We start from the raw sequence: 19,639 nt of genomic DNA on the forward strand, positions 1-19,639 counted from the left end.
TCTCATTGACAAGGAGTATTCATTTTTCTGATATCATTTATAGGCTTATATATATGTATATATTTTTAATTCGCGATATACATGATGTAATACAAATTTTATGACAATTTATAAAAAAATTACCCCTCGAAGTTCTAAAATCAGACTCCTTTGTCAGACAGGTAACACACATGATAAGGAAGAATTCCCGCGTGTTTTGTTTTTTTACCTTACTTACCTGGTTGCGGCAAAAAAAAAAATCCGACATTTTTCACTTGAAATATTTCTCCGAAACAGAGGCACATGAATCCTGTTTTGAAGTGCAATTATAAACCTAGGTAATGAAAGTCAAATTTTAATATTTGACCAATTTCTGGAAATAAGGGCAATTTTGCATGTTTTTTTACAAATGAAGGCACACAATTCAAAGATACAAGTTTAAGCATTCAGAATTTTGATTATAGGTTAATATTTTATTCTTAATCTTACTAATTTTTAATAGTTGGTTATATATTGTACACTAGAATAAATAGAAAGAACTTGCTAAAAATGAGTGTAATTACAGCGATATTAGGTTTTGTATAAAGTCTTTACACTTGATTAGCATGCAACAAACACCCAAAGTGGGCATAAAATGTATGTTTTTGGTAATTTTGGGCATTTTGGCGGCTTGGCAAAAAATGAACTCTTTTTCATCATTACTTTTTCAATAACCTGATGTCTTGCACGTGAATTATATTCAATTATACTAATTATGCTAATTATACTAATTATGCTAATTATACTAATTATGCTAATTATACTAATTATGCTAATTATACTAATTATGCTAATTATACTAATTATGCTAATTATACTAATTATGCTAATTATACTAATTATGCTAATTATACTAATTATGCTAATTATACTAATTATGCTGCAATGTGACACACACATTATGTTATTTTGATCAGTTTGTCTGATGATGTAATTTCACAATAAATTTTTAAAACTTATTTCTAGTTCATTTGGTTCATTTCGTGTTATTCATTCCCTTTCCCGTTCATTATCCAACATCCCTTGGGACTCCAAATCCGGTACCTTGCTCTGCTTTTCCCTTGGACTAATTCCCCAATTTAGCTTCATAATACGTGGTGGTGATTACGGGTGCAAAATCATTTGCATAATTGAATATTAATCATTGTGCCTTAAGCCCTGATGCCCGTTCAACAAGTGAACGTGTTTTTTCCCCCGCGCATCAATTGAACGCCGTGGAGCAAGCTTTTGTCCCTGCATTGATAAATCTGTCAATCCTTGTTAACCTGATCTCCTGATGTTTAGTTTAGATTGATCAACATGATGGCGAATATGTTGTCACCATGTCTTGCACGTGAATTATATTCAATTATACTAATTATGCTGCAATGTGAATCTGGTTAGACTTCTTAACACACGCATTATGTTATTTTGATCAGTTTGTCTGATGATGTAAATTCACAATAAATCTCAAAAACCTTCTAGTTCATTTGGTTAATTTCGTGTTATTTATTCCCTTTCCCGTTCATTGTCCCTCATTCCTTGGAACTCCACACTCCGGTACATTCGCTCTGCTTTTCCCTTGAACTAATTCCTCAATTTAGCTTCATCATTTGGTTCATTCCGTGTTATTCATTCCTTTTCCCGTTCATTATCCCTCATCCCTTGGTACTCCACAATCCGGTACATTCGCTCTGCTTTTCCCTTGGACTAATTCCTCAAGTTAGCTTCATAATATAATCAATTCATGGTTCCACTGTCATCTGTGATGTTTGTCCTTCTTTGAAGATCCAAAGCGTCCGGGGGAAAACCAAAAGTCAAGAGTCTCAATAAAGGACAAAAGACTTGCTCCGAAGAATAATCCTAAGGCACCTCCTAAGTCACCTATGGAAATGAACAAAACCAATAAACACATGGTACTTTTTATTCAAGTTTTATGACCATTTTATAGCGGAAATACCTGATATAGTGAAAATACTCTTACTCTACATGTCCCTGTCCATTTCACTACGACGACGCGTAAGTTCCATTTCACTAAACTTACTTACGAACGGTACTCGTCGTAAGTAATTGGGATTTACTACAGGGACCTTTCATAAAGTTACGTCTAGTATTGGTATTCGTAACTTTACGAACGGTTACTCGAGTCACGAAGGGTTTAAATGTTTAGTGAAATGGACCCCTGCTGGCCTACAAGTACCACGATCTTACCAATCAATCGCAATTAGTCTTTCACGGTTCACCGTATATAGAGAGGATGTGTATGAAATTATTGATTGGCTCCAAACAAAGGATTTGAACCGGTGTCCTTCACCCTAATCATGGCGCAGTGCAGTCCATTCAATCAAATGTTGCCATCAACCTATTTGATCGTTTGTGTGTGAGACGAACTGTTGCGGTAGATTGCAATCATGCTTTTGTTGAATGCATTAGAGTAGTCCGCCATATGTACGGATGATACGTCATATGCACAACCTCTATAGCGTTCTCAACATCTATCAATTAAGTCACTATTAATTAAGTCACCTATCAATTACTTTTCATGACCTTGGCAAACTTTGTGTAGAAGGATTTGTCTTACATGGGAATCTTTTCGATACTCACAAACAAACTGGAATAATTCATAGGAGGGTTGTTCCGTTATCTGTTCCACCTTCAGGTCCCCGAAAAATATCTCCACGTGCAGAATGTTTTTGCTGCGTACAGTAAAATGTGACAAAGAAATGTTCAACTACCACCACAACCACCATCTTGATTAATTTTTATAATAAACTGAGCTCAAAAAGAAACTTATAATTTTTCACAACTTGTGAATCACAAGGTCATATCTTAAAATCCTGTCCATCAAAATGAACCAAAATTATACACAGGATTACTTCAATACTCTACTCAAAACACATGTCTGTAATAAAGCAGTTGTCCAACTGACACAACAGCAAAGTTCACTGACACAGAGCAGCTTCCTGGACCACTTTCACAGCCCAATATTGGCACCCTGCACAAGAAACCTGTGAGAATGAGGTGTTTAGTGTATACCTCGCTAGAATCGTTATACTTGAATAATATTATAGATCACCAAACATAAGAATATTGAAGAATTTTGAAAGTCCTGAGCGAGCCAAAAGTGTGACAGGGAGAAATGTGGAGTCAAAAGTATCAGGCTGTTACGCTGCATTTGCACTTACCTCATGTAATCTGTCACCATCCGTACTTTGTCTGCGTTTGCATTTGTCTCATTTCCATAGTAACTCAACAAATCATACGTAACTTCATAAAGTATTGGAAATGCCGTAAAGTACAAGTCTACAAAGCCGAACTCCTCATACACATAATCTATGAAATCATCAAATGTTTGGTTGCTTTGTAAATGTGGTAAATATTCTTCAGTTTCTGTAAAAGCTATTGCAACTTTTTGTTTGTATGCACCCGATGTCACCCAAAGTTCTGCATAGTGGTTGTATTCTTTCCAATATCGCTCACTCTTAGGTGCATATGAGACAACGCCCAACACTTTTTCGTAATACAAATCATTCGCGAGAGAGTAAAAAAGTTCGAACTGCATGTGACCAAAGATGTCATCCATTAAAATTTGGGCTAGCTTATAAGTTGTGTTGGGGAATACATCCAAGAAAATATCGCCGTTTGAGTTATTTGTTCCCGGAACGCCATACTCCAGGCCGTATAAGGCCCAGGTGACATCATCATAGAGTGCCTGGAATTGATTCGAAGCAGCCTCGCTGGAAAATAACAGCAAATAGAATTATTAAACATTGATTACAAAGGTGTTGATGATCATCCGTGTTTATTAATTCGACATAATAATGAATTTTTAACCAATTATAAATTTAAACAATATATTTGAGAACAAAATACAATTTTGTGCACATTTTTGGTAGGACATGCCGAGGATAAGTACTCTACCGCGACAGTGTTTCGATTCGAATATCGGTAGTGTTTTTCAACCGGATGAACCAGAGCACAGACATGCAGTGCACTGCATTATGTGTCTAAACATGCTAAAGCACAGTGCTTTGGCTTAGGTACGTCAGTAGTTCAGTTTAAGGTTAGGCATTATTATAGACTGTTGTAATTTGGTAGTTCACAGGATCTTGCGAATGGTAGTGAGCTTTGGCTAAAATTTCATTGCTCATTTCATTGCGAGCGTATAGAAGAATTCAAATATCACATATTTATTATTATATATATTTTATTATTATTATATTATAGGCTACTTTGTAAGTCCCGTGGTTCTTGAGTTATGTAGTAAAGAAGGCTGAAACAACAACACTTTTCTAAAACGTTAGTAAAACTCATTAACAACAATATATCAAGCCAGTTTTCAAGTTGCAAAACATCAAAGTGTTATTTTTGAATAATATATTGATTTAGATAAAGAAAAATCGATTTGTTGGAGAACACACTCGTTTAATATTGACCAAATTTCGGTGATCCCCGTAAGTTCTCCATTCGATTACAAAATCCTGATCGATTTCGTACTTTGCACATTTTCACAAAATATACCATCAGCGATAGTTCTATTTCGTAATCTGTATCAGTAAAACTTACGCCACAGTCTCGGCAAATGCCATAGCCGGGACTTCCGTATCTCCTCTGACAAAGAACGTTGTCGCCACACCCCTGGACGGGAATGATGTCTGTGACACAGTTGGCTTGAAAAGCGTTTCAAAACAGGCTTCAGGACATGAACACATGGTTTTCTTGTTTGCCGCAAAAATTACTGAAAGAAGAACAAGTATAGAAACCCCGGGATAGAACCAGGATAATCGTTATGGCAAAAGGGGGTAATAATATCAGCTATATATCCTTCTATCTCTCTTGCCATTTCCTCTTCTCATTCCTTCCTTTTATCCGTCTAATTTCACTTGCAATATCTTCCCATCCTTTTTTAGTTCCTTCAATCAACATGTGTCATCTTTCTTCAACTTCATTTTCCTTCCGTGCTTTCTCACTAGCACGAGTAACTACGAGTGTCTCGTCCGCATGAAAAGGATGCTATTACATGTACTTCCCTCTCGAAATCTTAAATTGTTGGCCTGAAGTACCTTACCTCATATTTCTGTTTTTCAGGCGATTTTCAACCAAAAAGCCAAGAAAGACCGGTAATTTTGACTGTTCGCAGCTACAAAAGTCCCCATTTTACTTGTTCGCAACCCGGTTCGCAGATGATCCCCTTTTACCGGTACGTCGTCAGCTCCCAAAGACCCACCACCTCAAAATTCGGGGGGAGCATACCCATCAAAAAATTTTGATGTGCCCCCCCCCCGGTATTTACCAGTATTGTTATGTGACAATTCCAGTGGATCTGTTGGCGGAATTCTAAAGGTAGTTGCAGATACGTTTTCTTTGTATTAGTCGGCAACTCGGCATACCAGGGCAATACACCCCATTAAAATCCTAGCTACGCCCCTGAATAGTATGATACAACAAGTTGCAACAAATTCAAGGAAGTTCTAGTAATAATACTCACGACTTTCATTATAGAAGCATTTCGTCAACTGTGAAGGAGAACAATACGTAGCATTTCCTGCAAGCAAGTTTGAATGAACGGAATGTAATTTGGTTAACATACTAATGGATGGCAGGAGCCATATTTTTCTTCTAGTTTAAACCATTTAACTAAAACAGAAACCAAAATTATATAAAAACGAGAGTTGTAGATGTTTCCCCTTCCGAGAAAAACCATGCACATGGGGTGGAAATGACATGACAAGTCTTGTGATCATCTTTATTCGCCAGCAAAGTGTTACGTGTAATCGGATTATCACCATGTCAACTGGATCACGCTTTTGAGTTCTGCACCACGATCAAAATGATCGCAACACAAAGTCTATGGCATGTACTTCCAAAAGGTGCGTGATCCAGTTACTAGTTATGTGAGTTATGTAACCACTTCGCTGGCGAATAGAACCAAACAAGATGAAAATCGTCTTGTCTGATCTGCTGATAGAACCCACACCTTTCCGCTTGTGCGTCAGCTTTATTTGGCTCAATATTTGAGTGCAAACGTCGCTACGCGCTAGGTCATGCTCTGAGATTGCTCTCCTCCCTTGTGTTGTTGGAATGATGGTTTTAATTCCAAGCATATGCCCAGATAGTACAGTAGAAACAAAACGTATCGAAGTTTATAAACATTTTTATAAATCAAATAACCTGGGACCTACCTGGCATATAAAAGTTTCGACATCCACATTTAGAAACGATGTAGTCTGTTTCGCATTCCAGGTAACACTTAGACTCTGTATAAGCACCTCCCAAATATTTCAATGGCTGATTTCCACATTTACCATACGGTGACCCTAATGTTTTCATTTCTGTGACATCCAGGCGTATAGGAGTGTGCGTACCAGGCTGTAGTTCTATTCCGTAGTCCAGTAAGTTTGCTATTTCATCTCGTGGATGGACCAAGACCTTAAATCCTAAATTTTCTCGTGGAGCTGCAACAACATTGTTTTCTTCTGCATTTAGGATAACGCTTAGACCCTGTCTTGCACCTGCATAATAATTAATAGGAACAGAAGTGTTTTTATTAAATCCAAAGTTATTACTTCACTTCTCTTCAACTTCAACTCTGGTATTGGCAGGACCCAGAAAGTCTGGGTATGACAGCCAAGCTTGTGCGGGGGTTAAGAGTGGTTACTGAGCTTGTAGGTGTGCTTTGAATGTTTAGTTACTTGGAGCTTGGATTGTGTTTTCTTTGAGGTTATTCCACTGGGGTATTGTTCGAGGGAAGAATGAATACTTGTGATTTTGGAGTCTGGTCTGATGTTGGATAAAACTTCTGGAGTTGCAGCGGCGAGAAGGTCGGGGTAACTGGCGTTAGGTAACGGTCACTATTACAAAAGGGATAGCAATGTTTGCACAGTATCTTTCTGGGACCTGAGAGCAAATCAGACATATCGAATTACATTCTGAATACGAAGAATGTCATACTGCAGTTACTGTCCGTTTTCCTATACACAATACACAGTGCTCTCACCATTGACGCGTGACCCCTACAAATGATGTACGTTGCAAGAATGGGCACTTGCCTAGTTAACATCACTGTGTGAAAAATAACCAGCCAATATGTTAGCTATTCTCCAAACTTCTAGCAAATATATTTCTCTAACATGACCTAAAATTACAGCTAGGTTAGATGTTCAGAAATAGTCGCACTTTTGTAAAATATGAGTGAGGGCAAGGCATAGCTAGCCAACTCCCGTGTTAATTGAATGGAGATTTGACCGAAAATATTGGTATCGGACCGCTCACTTCTGAAGGATGCCACAAAAAACGGTACAAGCTACATCTTAACTATTCTCTGGCAATCATCATGATGAGTTTCTTATATAGTATGCCGAAATTGGGTACTGTAGGTGATTGACAAAGGGTCGCACTTTTCTGATAAATAAGTGACAGTGAACATGAAATATCAGCGCCCATAAACCCAAGTTAGTAGCTAGTTAGTGGAGGCCGTCACGGGACTGATTATTGATTATTGAAGTGCCTTATTAATAGATACGCACGATTTAGGGCAAGAAAAACAAACCGGGACACTTTTGGAGACATCATCATCATCATCATCATCATCATCATCATCATCATCATCATCATCGACATCATCATCATCATCACTTTCTACATTTTTCTAAACAACATAGGGCCTACCGTTTAATAAGATTTTTTTCTTGAAATGCATGTAACTATAATTATTGTTTAGAGCGTGATGAAATAAAACATCACGATTTTCATCACAAAACAAATATAAAGCATAAGAAATCGTTTGCTATAGAGCGAGATGATGAAATAAAACATCACGATTTTCATCCCGAAACAAAGTAATACATAAGAAATCAATTTTCCGTGAGTGATGAAATAAAACATCAAAATTGTCATCACGAAACAAAGTAATACATGAGAAATCGTTTGTTTTAAAGCGTGATGAAATAAAACATCACGATTTTCATCACAAAACAAAGTAATAGGCCTACAAAAGAAATACATTTTTCGAGAGTGATTAAATAAAACATCACGATTTTCATCACGGAACAAAGTAATACATAAGACATCGTTTGTTTGATTGCAATCAACCGCGACAGTTCGTCTCACACACATAACAATGCACTGCGATCAAATAGGTTGATGACAACATTTGATTGAATGGACTGCACTGCGCCATGATTACGTGCACCGGTTCAAATCCTTTGTTTGGAGCCAATCAATAATTTCACGTACAGCCTCTATGCAAATTAGAGTTTACACACGCTGCAGCTGGGGTAATCGACCGAAGCTGGTTGCCGTTAGTGATCGAATGCATGAGCTTATTTGCTTTACTGAATCGATTTACTGGATTAATTTCCTGTTAACTGGGTTTAATGCCACAAAGGTCGAATCGCCTTTGCCATGGACCATGACTGCATCATGTCCTTCTAAATTTGCGATATAATACAAATTTTATGGCAAATTATTAAAATTTTACTTTAACAGTCCTCGAAGTAAACTTGATCAATCTAATGGTATAAAAATTCAAATTGTTTGATATAAGGAGGACTCCTCGTAATTCAGAATGTAATTCGATATGTCTGATGTGCTCTCAGGTCCCACAAAAAATGCGTAAAAACGTCGCTATCTGAGCCCTTAACTGTTTCATTAAAACAAATCTACATAACATCATCAAAATTCACTGTGCAATACTACGTCACCAAAACCCAGAATGCGGCTGTTGATGATCCGGACATGCCGGGGGCGAGGAAAGGAGCAGTATAAACTGTTTCTTTCACGTTTGTTGTAAGCAAATTATTTGGTTAGATGTGATGCAACAGAAACAAAATTCAATATAATTTGTATTGTGTTTAATATATTTTTGCAAAATTTTAAGTGCAATTTCTGCGAAAAATCTCACTTGGTGTGTTTTCAGCGTAGATCATTTGGGGTCTTAATTTTGGAAGCCATTATGATATCTGCAATTCGTGTTTCAGTTAAATTACATAGTTTTTAAACCAAATTAATGTAGAAAACTAACCTGCTGTATTTACTGATAATTTGTCTTCGTTGGTAATTGAGTTAAATGTGAAACAAACTCCATAATTCGTGATTGTCGTCGTAAAATTTTCTGATCCACACTTCTGTCCATTGAATTCACACCTAAATATGACATTAAAAACAAAGTTAATACTACAGTTCCAATGTAATGAGGGTGCCCAATGAGGCTGACCGCTCTGTTAGTCGGGAGAACCCCCTTCGGGTCTGTCTATCGGTCTGTCTATGTGTCTGTCTGTCTGTGTCTGTCGCTTTCTTCCTCATGTCTCCCTCCCTGGAATAATCTAATACAATTAAGGATAGAAGCAGGGGCTATTTCAGTGGGGAAAAGTCACTGGACGCTGGCAAAGGAAAAGTTTCCGGATGGACTTTGTAAACGTTGTCGTTAGTAAAGCGTTAAGAGGGGGGTGTGTGTGTGGAGGGTTTGGGGGAGGTGTGGGGGTGGAGGAGAGTTGATAGAAGCGGATCTCGACCAGAATCGTTCATGGAATGGCGTCGCGCTTGCTTCACAAAATGGTGTGTCTGAGTTGAACAATTTTTTGAAAATGATGGTCCAATAAAAGCCATTTTGGTGCACTATTTTTTACACTGATTTAGTTTTTAAAATGTGAACGATTATCTAAACCAGAAACTAAAACGGCCACCTTTTTATATCCATACAACAAAACGTGCCAAAGGGCAATGCAGCCGACTTGGCGCTAACATAATCCTAGATTTACTACGATCATCCCGGCTTTGAAGCCATAGGCAAGGGTGTGTCAAGAGGAGCTTGGGACTTAAATTTAAGAATTTTAAGGCGATTTTGACAAATTGAGTGCAAGATGTCTCCTCTCCGTTTTTTTAATTAATGCTCTTGCTCTCAGCCCCTTTCCCTTTCAAAACCTTGAAATGTCCTTGCCCTAGATTATAACCGTGTGTCTTGTCTAGTTTGTGGAAAGCGAAGAGGAGTGTAAAAGGGAGCCACGAGGAGATAAATAGAGAAACAAGGAAACAGAAGAGGAAGAAAAAGAGACCAAAGAAACAAATTTGGGGACGACTTAAGGGTTGACTGAGTATTTTTGTTCGAGGCAGCCAAAAAGATCGATTTTGATTGTCAATATATTATTGAAAAATAACACCTTGATGTTTTGCAGAAGTTTAGTCCATACATAATCATATACTTTGAAAACTTGTTTGATTCAATGTTGTTATTGAGCATGTTGAGTTATGTACGTTTTACAAAGGTGATGTTGTTTCAGCCCTCTTAACAACATAACTCAAGGACCACGAGACCTATAAAAGTATATCTGTGATATTTGAATCCTTAGTTAATCCTTAAATGATAAATGCAATTATTGCCAAAGTTCCATATCATTCGCAGGACGCTTCGAACAACTAAATCGGCGACAGATTTGTGCCAACAACAACAACAACAACAACAAACAGGTATTTAGGACGCTATTCACAAGGTACCATAGCGTTTACAACAAATAAATGAAATACAAAGTTCTTAAAATAGAAAAGTCTTAAGATTTCCTTGAAAATTTCTGTAGTTCCAGCAGTCCGCAATTGTCTCGGCAAAGAGTTCCAGGCATTTGCTGCGACAACTTTGAAACTTCGATCACCAACAGTGACCAATTCCGACATCGGTATCACAAGCCGATTTGTGTCCATGGCTGATCGAAGGGGCCGGGATGGAACATAAACAGTGAATTGTTCAGCGATGTACTTAGGAGCTAAGTTGTTAAATGCTTTGTAAACATACAAAAGGACTTTGAACAGAATTCTCTGCTCAACAGGCAGCCAGTGTAGTTTATGAATAAGTGGTTTAGCTTTGACTCGACGTCCAACCGCAAACACAAGACGTGCAGCATTATTTTGCAGTCTCTGTAAACGATCCTTATCCCTGGCAGATAGTAAAGTGAAGACAGCATTACAATAGTCCAGCCTGGAAATAACTAGAGCACGAACTGCATGGTGACATGTTTCTTTGTCAATGAATCTACGTATATGCCAGAGATTTTTGATGTGGAATAGGATTGTCTTGCGAAGATTGTTGACGTGAGCCGTGAGGGATAAGTTTACGTCAAGAAAACAGCCAAGATTCCGGATGACAGGGGAGAGCTTGATACTTGAGCCACCAATGACAAGTTCGGTGTTTTTAGTATCAACAAGTTTTTAAGTTGTAGTTAGATCCAGTAATGAAAAAATCGGATTTTGAGTCATTGAGTTTAAGGTAATTTGCTGAAAGCCATCTCCTCATTTCAGCGATACAGTTTGTTATATTAATGAGAGTGTTTTCCATATCTTTAGGAATGCGAGGATCAAAAGATGCGTAAATCTGGCAATTATGGTTAAAATGCATCAATACTGAAGGATTCTCGAGTAATAATATACTATAGGATAAGCCACACGTTTGCGCAAATGAAGTCAGTCACACACTTCAATGCGCGTTTATGCATGCGCTGCGTAAGAGGTTGGCCTGTGGAAGAGGTGATGCATGTTTACGTCACACACCGACATCGCCTGGCTAATAATTACTTGGTACAACAGAGATACTAAATTAAATACCCGGGATCGATACACGTGAATGTGCTATGCACTATTTTGGTATTCAGACGAAAATCTTTGGATACCGGGGTAGAAAATGATGAATATCTCCCGTAAATGATTTCGTCTAAAGAAGCCCGATGTGGTTCCTTGCACTTGAATATACGTGTTGAACAGATATGACAGTCGTTAGCTTGCGTCTTGAGAAAGAAGCTTGCGTCTTGAACTCAAAAACTGACAATAATTCTGATTTTATATGTACCGAACTATATAGCGCAGTGTATATGCCAATCGTGGAGGTAGTCTAAAAGCAGTGACCTATGGCGTACCATGGTCACTCACACACAGCGAGGTCAGTCACCGGGCTATTGTTATTAGCCTTAGTCGGATGTCCTTCGGCCCATTATGCGTCTCAAAACTATTAAACAGGTCGGAACAAAATGGCCATGCGTGGCGGTGGATTCAACCTACCATGGCGATTTCTGCCATGAAGATATCGGGGCGATGACACTGTGTGCGCCATCTTGAAAAATTTAGGGTACCAAACTCCCCAGCAACTGTCAATCAAACTACCGTTAACTACGGGATAAGTCCGTTTCACTATTAAAGTAGTACGCACAACGTTGTCGTGCACATGTAGACGTAAATTTTAGGCTAAGCGACTAGTACTTGTAAGCGTTACTACGGTACCAAACTCCCTAACAACCGTCACTCAAACTGCCGATATGTCAGTCAAACTGCCGTGAAGTGACTTCAATTTTTATACAGGGATTGAATACGAGTGTGCTTGAAGTTCACTTGAAATTCATACCATGCACTTTGCGAGATGATCTAGTACCGGTATCGTATAACAGATGAATCGAAAACAACATGAAATAATTTATTGTTGTGATGTATTGAAATAACAACATTCATATTGAGTATTTAGTCAATAAATTTTGATCAAGGTTCTTCATTTTAAGCCTTGTAATAAATAACAAAAATATATAAATCATTTTATCTAAGAGTATTGCGAATAGATGAGATCCATTTTCTCTGTTGACATCATTTTAATATCATGATTAGGGGAAAGTGGGGGTAATGCCGGACTGTGGGGAATCCCGGACACATCGATTGCAGCTAAACGGAGAAGGGTGGCACTATTATACTACCTTAGGGTAATAGCTACCTCAAGGTGTACCTCACGTGTACTACTACCAGCGCTTTGGGTCTCGTCTTTCTTTGTGAAAATTATGAAAAAACATAAATTGTAATTTTTTACTTTTTATCTGAAAAGCGATTTATTAGTTGGGTGACAGTTAATGCGACAAGGGACACAGATGAAGTATGGATGAAAATTATGTTTGATACGTGATTGTTAGCTGTATGTATGAATTTTGGTATCTTAAAAATGGATTAGTAGAACAAGCACTGTAAAATTAAGTCGGGACCGTGAGGGGTAATCCCAGACACACATGCGTCTCTATACAGATGGGGTGATGCCGGACACGTGCTATTTCGAAAATATAGACAACAACGACAGCCCCCATAGTTGTATGCTTGAGGTAACAGAAGTACCTAATACATTCTAGGGGATTATCATCCTACTCCACTTTCCCTCTTAGCAGCAATCATTAGTCCGGGATTACTCCGTGTCCGGCATTACCCCATCATTTTTTACCATTTTGTTTTTTAATTATAACTTATTAACTATAGATGTTGAGTTATTAAAAACTAGTTACTAGTTAGAGCATTACTTCTACTTTCATTGATATGATTTTCAACGATGAACTTTATTTGATCTTGTACCTGTGTAGCCTTAACGAAAGGTGCCCGGGATTACCCCACTTTCCCCTATGTTCACTTTCATTCATTTAATCACTCGATATATTGAGCAAAATCATTATAGTACTAGTCTACTAAATTAGGCTTGTACTTTATGGGTTCACCGCTTCCATGATGTCCATTTAAATCGGTCCTCAAAATATTAATAAAGTTTGTTGTTTAACCATAGGAACGGTCAAAAGCTGATCGGGGCAGGCTGGGCCCCTCCTCTATAAAGAAAGGGAACATTTGTTGTGCGATTTTGACTCCCATGTTTGCAAAATTTTCAGAATCTTTGGGGGTAAAAGCTAAGTGCTATGAACTGGACTTAATTTCAGATAATATTAGTCAAAACCTAAGTTTTTTATACTTGCTTTTTATTGAAAAAGGAATCAAACACTAAACGCTTTTATTCGTAGTGATAAAATCATATTTAAGTGGACTTAATTTCCGATAATATAGAGCAAAACATAAGTTTCTTGTACTTGCTTTTCACTAAAGAAGCATTTAAACTCTGCAAAAGCTTAACTATAATCTGTAGCGTAACAATAGTAAAATTTATATTTGGTTTTGTAGTTACCTGTGTTGTGCTATAACTGGACTTAAAAGGGCATTTCGTGATCCATTGCCTCATCCCCCCACTTTTCTCAAAAAAAGTTGAGATTTTTATATCACTGGAAACGCCTGGCTACATAATGTTAATGCATCAAAAATTTCTTGCAGATTAATTCGTTTAGCAAAAATATCGTCACATTTTGATTTCGTTCTGGTATACCAGAACGAAATTACAATAGTGGCCTATGGAGTAGTGTAATACACATAATCATGCATAACTCGCAAAAGCAAAATCGCAATCAATTGAAATTTTGGGCGTAAGCTTTTTTCGTGGATATCTACTGAAAAATATCATAAAAAGAGGATGCTAGGATCACGAAATCCTCCTTTAATTTCAGATAATATAAAGCAAAATTTATTGGTTCATTTATGGGTGCCTTAAATTCTCTCAGGTTTTTGTTTTGGAAATTGCTCAAAATAATTTTAGCCTTCCATTGTGTACTAAGTGATATTTATCCCGACTCCGAAGTTGTAATTGAATTTAAAAGAAATATAGCAACAGATTTCAACAGATATCATATGATATTGCAATTTAACGATTATTGTATGGTGCCCATATTTGTTTGGACACAAATATTTACTGGGTGAGCATTTTGGGCCATTGGGTAGGTTAAATTTACTGGGTGGGCAAAATAATATACTGTGGGCATCTACCCATCAAGTTTACCGTTTATATATAATACAATATATATAACTTAAAATAGCAACAGTTGATTTTAAGAGATATCATATACTATAACTTAACGATTATTGTCTGGTGCCCAAAGGGATTGCTGACGTGTTGAGTGCGCTAAAAAGTGCGCCAAAATCTGATATATTAAGCTGCAAATTACTGTAAAAAAAGCTCTAAGCTCTAAGATCTATATTTTAAGCACGGATTTTCAATTGTCACTGCACGGATCTTTAATTTCACTGCACGAACGTGCCAGGAGGCACGCTAAAATAGCCCCTGACTGCAAGCGATGGATCGCTTCATCCCTTGGGTTGTTTTTGCCGGGATTCTGCTGTTCCATCTCACGCCCCTGGACACGAAGGGGGGGCACTTAACATCAATGGGGGGGAGGGGGAATCACACAACATGTCATAAAATAAATACCTCTTGGTGAAACAATTCAAAAAGTTCGATTTCAGAGCCTTTGTATCGAGGTATGGAATAAGAATTTCCAATGTTTTATTTATGTACAAAAGGGCTAAGAGCAAAATTTCTTTTTCGTTAATCCTGTTTCCTCCTTTTCTCTTCATATAGGCCAGCATGCTTATATAAGGTACAAAAAAGTACAAAAAAGGAACAAAAAAGGAAACCTTATATTTTAAGCACGGATTTTCAATTGTCACTGCACGGATCTTTAATTTCACTGCACGAACGTGCCAGGAGGCACACTAAAATAGCCCCTGGATAGAAGTAAAGCCTTTATAACAGTAGAGAGGCCAAGTCATCTATCTGAGTGGCCGAAGTGACCTAGACACAATTAGTGGGAGAGTATGGTAACTTTATGTTCAATATCACTTATATTATTTTGTAGACATATTTCAATTCTCGCTATTCACAATTAGGGCGCCGCCAGCGGTTTGCGATGTAATCGTGATGTATCATGGGAAAAGGTCGACATCCAAGTCCGCGCAATACGAATATTACCATGCTATTACATAGGAACACGTGACAATATTTTTTAGTTTGTCAAAATAAAGGTGTTACACGCGAATCGATACTCAATAATACTTAATAATGTGATTTGAAATGTGCACAATTAATTTTTGCAGCAGTGCTGCATTAATTCTGAATTGGCTGGGTGTTACTATACTGAAATTTTCGAATGTGAAAGGCATTTTGTACCACTGAAGTTTTTCGTACACATCGATAGCTTTATTAATATAAAGATTGACTTTTGTAGAATTTTGGTTGTGTATCCATTGATTTTATATGCGATTTCATTGAAAGAAGTGTTTTTTAATGCAATGATTTTCAACAACACACTCAACCTGGGCTCCTTGCATGAGGAATATTAGCTACAAGCATTAGCTGAGCATGCGTCCTGTCAATTTCTACTCTCACACCCCTGATTTAGCATAGGGATTGGGCTTGTTTGCATATGCATGAGTTCGTTGAGTTGGTCGTAGCGTCCTTGGAGATAGTACATTTCTAGTAAAATGGTATAGATGAGTTTATAGTCAAAATGCGTGATGTATTTTAACAGTTTAAACGTAGGCCTATGTTTTTGTAAATGTGCATAATTTCCAATCACGTCGCAGATGGCAACTATCACAGCACAAGTAATAATTTATCCTAGTGTATTGCCCCGGTAGAATACCTTGCATATGCCATAGACAAATTTTGATAACTTGGTTGGTAGACAGAGATGACGTCAGTGGTACTGATTTTGGTTTAGATCTGAAACCATATTATACCTCAGGTTTAGATTGAGAAAGTATAGGCCTACATATCAAGTAATTATCTGGTGGGAATTGTTTTATTGTTGTATTAATTGTGGTATACTGAACCCGACAACCACATTTGAAGAAAATAATTATAACTATGATTAATTTTATCATGGGCTATATTTTTGCCGGCGGAGGAATATGGATTTAGCCTGGGGAGTTAGCTTTCAAAAACTGTATCACGTGTCATTACATGTGGATGGGATGGGTGAAGTTTCGTGTTACCAAAGTAGGCCTATGGTGTGTTACCATTACAACAACAACTTACTTATTTACATAGTACATCCAATCACAGCGTGCTGATCTGTCTAAAGTAATAAACAAAGGTTGTTCAGTCGCACAGTAACAGTGCATGCACGTCATTAGAGGCGCTACGGTAGTTTAATATGGATATGCAAACGAGATGGCCGGTGACCGTGACTCAACTGTAAATGATTATTCTTCGGGACACCTTGACGGATTTTCCCGCAATTGACACACAGTGCTGTAAGCATGGTAAAGTGAACCTGTAAAATGTACCAAATGCAGTTTTTGATATTGCGGTACATGTCAGCTATTTTTATGCAATTTTCGGCCGTTGTTTCGGCCTACAGTTTGTTTAGGACTTCTGTGTTGTGGACCATACTATTTTGTTTTTACGAAAGTGATCATTTCTCCATCATTTTGTTTCAAGTTGCTTTATTTATTACTAAATAGCCTATTCGGTCTGGGTATTAAATTGATAGGCCTAATGGCGCAGTGTAAAGGACCATGCGGTTATAAGTTGAGACTCCCAAAAGACTGACGGCGTGACATTTTTCTTGAACAAATGAAATGATAATGATATTTTCAAAATGAATACTTACACCCCTCATAGGGGTCTATGTAAAACAGTCAATTATCAGAATTGCAAGTGTAGTCTAAAAGTGACAAAGAGATATTGTATTCTCTGGTTTGGAATGAGTATTTATGACTGAAAGCAGTTTAAGCAGCTAATTAGCACTAATTAAACCTTTTGAATAAATAATTAGGTCTGTTAATGAAGTAAATTTTGATCACCCTGTATACATAGAAGCAAACATCGCACCCAAAATAAAGTATATTTCTGGTTGGCTTTTTCAATTCAAGCTCTGTTTGATTTTGTGGTCCTCAGATTGAGAAAATATTCCTGAAAAAAAAAATATACCATATATGTTCCTTAAAAAGTTCATTTTTACACACTGTATATCGTCTAGTACACCCTGAATATTGATTTCGAATTTTGGTCAGTTTAATCTCTGTTCTTAATGCTTTCCAGAAATAGGCCTACCTGTAATTGGTTCATAAAATGATATAACTATTCATCGCAAAATTGAAAACACTGCCATACCCGATGTCAGTCAATGGTATATCAAACCACAATATGAACCTGAAGACTCGTCATCAGACTTAGACACTATCCATGCTATCAATGAGGAATTGCTATTACCCCATACCACAGTATTATGTTTATAATCATTCCTAGGCCTTATTAAAGGCTCAGATGCATACAACTTTTTAACTCATTTATGTTAAGTACAAACTTGAGAATATGTTCTTCATTTTAAGTAAATGTCATCATATGTTATTAAGTATACCAAGAAATGAACTAAGTACTCAGCATATAAATTAATTTGTGCCCTCATTGTGGATTTTTAAGACAAAATAAAATAAAGGAAACAAACATCATTCTCCTTTTTACAGTGTCGTTTCTAAAAGCTCATTTTTAAGCCAAAGGTCCTCTCAGTGAATGTGAAATCCAACATTTTTTCTTCATTCACTGCGCCGTCTTTTTTAAAGACATTTCTTGTTTCTCTATCGATTTGCGTGTAATACCGTTATATTGACAAACTAAAAAATATTGTCACGTGTGCCTATGTAATAGTATGGTAATATTCGTATTGCGCGGACTTGGATGTCGACCTTTTCCCATGATACATCACGATTACATCGCAAACCGCTGGCGGCGCCCTTATTGTGAATAGCGAGAATTGACGGATGGAAGAGGAGAAACGTCTGTTCCTCGCAGAACTTTTTACCAATGTTTACGTGAAACGTTCCCTCTTGTCTTTCCCCATGCCCTGCCAAAAGCATTGTTGATCGAAATACCGGGACAAATGAACGTCAATAATTCGCCAATTTTGTCTCCCTTTAACTCGGTTAAGACCAAAATTAATCTCGGTTAGTATTGCAAATTAGATGATTGCATCCATCCCAGTTGATGCAACCATGGAAATATTTCCAACTATAGTCGTTAAATATCCACTTACAATACAATCATACTGTCTAAGGAATGAGCACTGGTCGTCACAAAATTGTACAAATTATGGCCTCCTGGATAAAATTCATCTGTAAATTCCTCGCTGTATCCTTCCGATGAAATACCAAGCTGTGGGAAGAGTTGACGTATTTGTCGAAGTCCGTAGAAGAGCGCTGCTATCCAGCTACCATAGAAGTTGACGAGTTGTTCGAGTCTGAAAAAAAAATCAAATTTGTAAATGAATCATTTTTTTCTTCTTTACTGCAATACGACGTCACTCATGACAGAGTTATCCTCATTTAAATAAAATTCTGTCATCCATAAGGTACCACGGGAAAATTCGCATGATAATACAATAATTAACGTGTGATATGTATAAATGGTTGTGGAATCGATCTAGAGACCCGTCCCTCTGTCATCTTAAGTTATCTTAGAACTGTCCTCCAGCATGGCTGCCATTTCAATTGTTATAACGTTCCGGGTTGGTTTATTGCAAACACTCTATAATCATCTACGCACAGTTTCCATCTCGATACACCTGAGCACACATTTTCGTCCAAGAGCTACCAAGCAAGCAGTGAATTTGTCTCCACGCAGTCTTTGATTACACTACACGGTTGGGTGCATAACATCGTAAGAGATGTGGAGCTCCTAGCTAAAAAATGGGTCTCTGTGATTGGTTTTTGTCAAACCTCAAGTGTTCCCTTCATCCAATCACATTTTTTTTTAGATCAAACGAAAGCTAACACTTACCGCTAAAACACTTTTCGTCATTAGGTCAACAGATGACGCAATGTTATAGCAAGGCGAATGTGGTAAATCTGTTGAAAACTACCTATCCAAGCATATTGTTTGACCAAAATGTAGGTTTTAAAACTCAAAACCTCAAGTGTTCCTTACAATATTTTTCATATTTTATGTCATTAAATGAAAAAGCACACTTATACTGTCCATACACTATAG

At 37.4% G+C, this 19,639-nt stretch overlaps 2 protein-coding genes across 2 annotated transcripts; both read right to left on the reverse strand.

The window, feature by feature from the left end:
* Positions 1-828: 828 nt before the first annotated feature.
* Positions 829-4,729, reverse strand: LOC140136554 (uncharacterized). The gene is made up of 4 exons (XM_072158252.1): positions 4,564-4,729; positions 3,183-3,734; positions 2,602-2,693; positions 829-1,881 (listed from the first exon to the last, which is right to left on the reverse strand). The coding sequence occupies exons 1-4, from the start codon at positions 4,707-4,709 to the stop codon at positions 1,757-1,759; spliced, it is 915 nt and encodes a 304-aa protein (XP_072014353.1). The 5' UTR covers positions 4,710-4,729; the 3' UTR covers positions 829-1,756.
* Positions 4,730-5,468: 739 nt separating this feature from the next.
* LOC140172553 (acid-sensing ion channel 3-like) lies at positions 5,469-14,996 on the reverse strand. The gene is made up of 5 exons (XM_072195697.1): positions 14,938-14,996; positions 10,781-10,921; positions 9,020-9,141; positions 6,180-6,509; positions 5,469-5,542 (listed from the first exon to the last, which is right to left on the reverse strand). The coding sequence occupies exons 1-5, from the start codon at positions 14,994-14,996 to the stop codon at positions 5,469-5,471; spliced, it is 726 nt and encodes a 241-aa protein (XP_072051798.1).
* Positions 14,997-19,639: the final 4,643 nt, after the last annotated feature.

The sequence above is a fragment of the Amphiura filiformis genome, chromosome 16 (assembly GCF_039555335.1).
Source record: "Amphiura filiformis chromosome 16, Afil_fr2py, whole genome shotgun sequence".
Taxonomy (NCBI): domain Eukaryota; kingdom Metazoa; phylum Echinodermata; class Ophiuroidea; order Amphilepidida; family Amphiuridae; genus Amphiura; species Amphiura filiformis.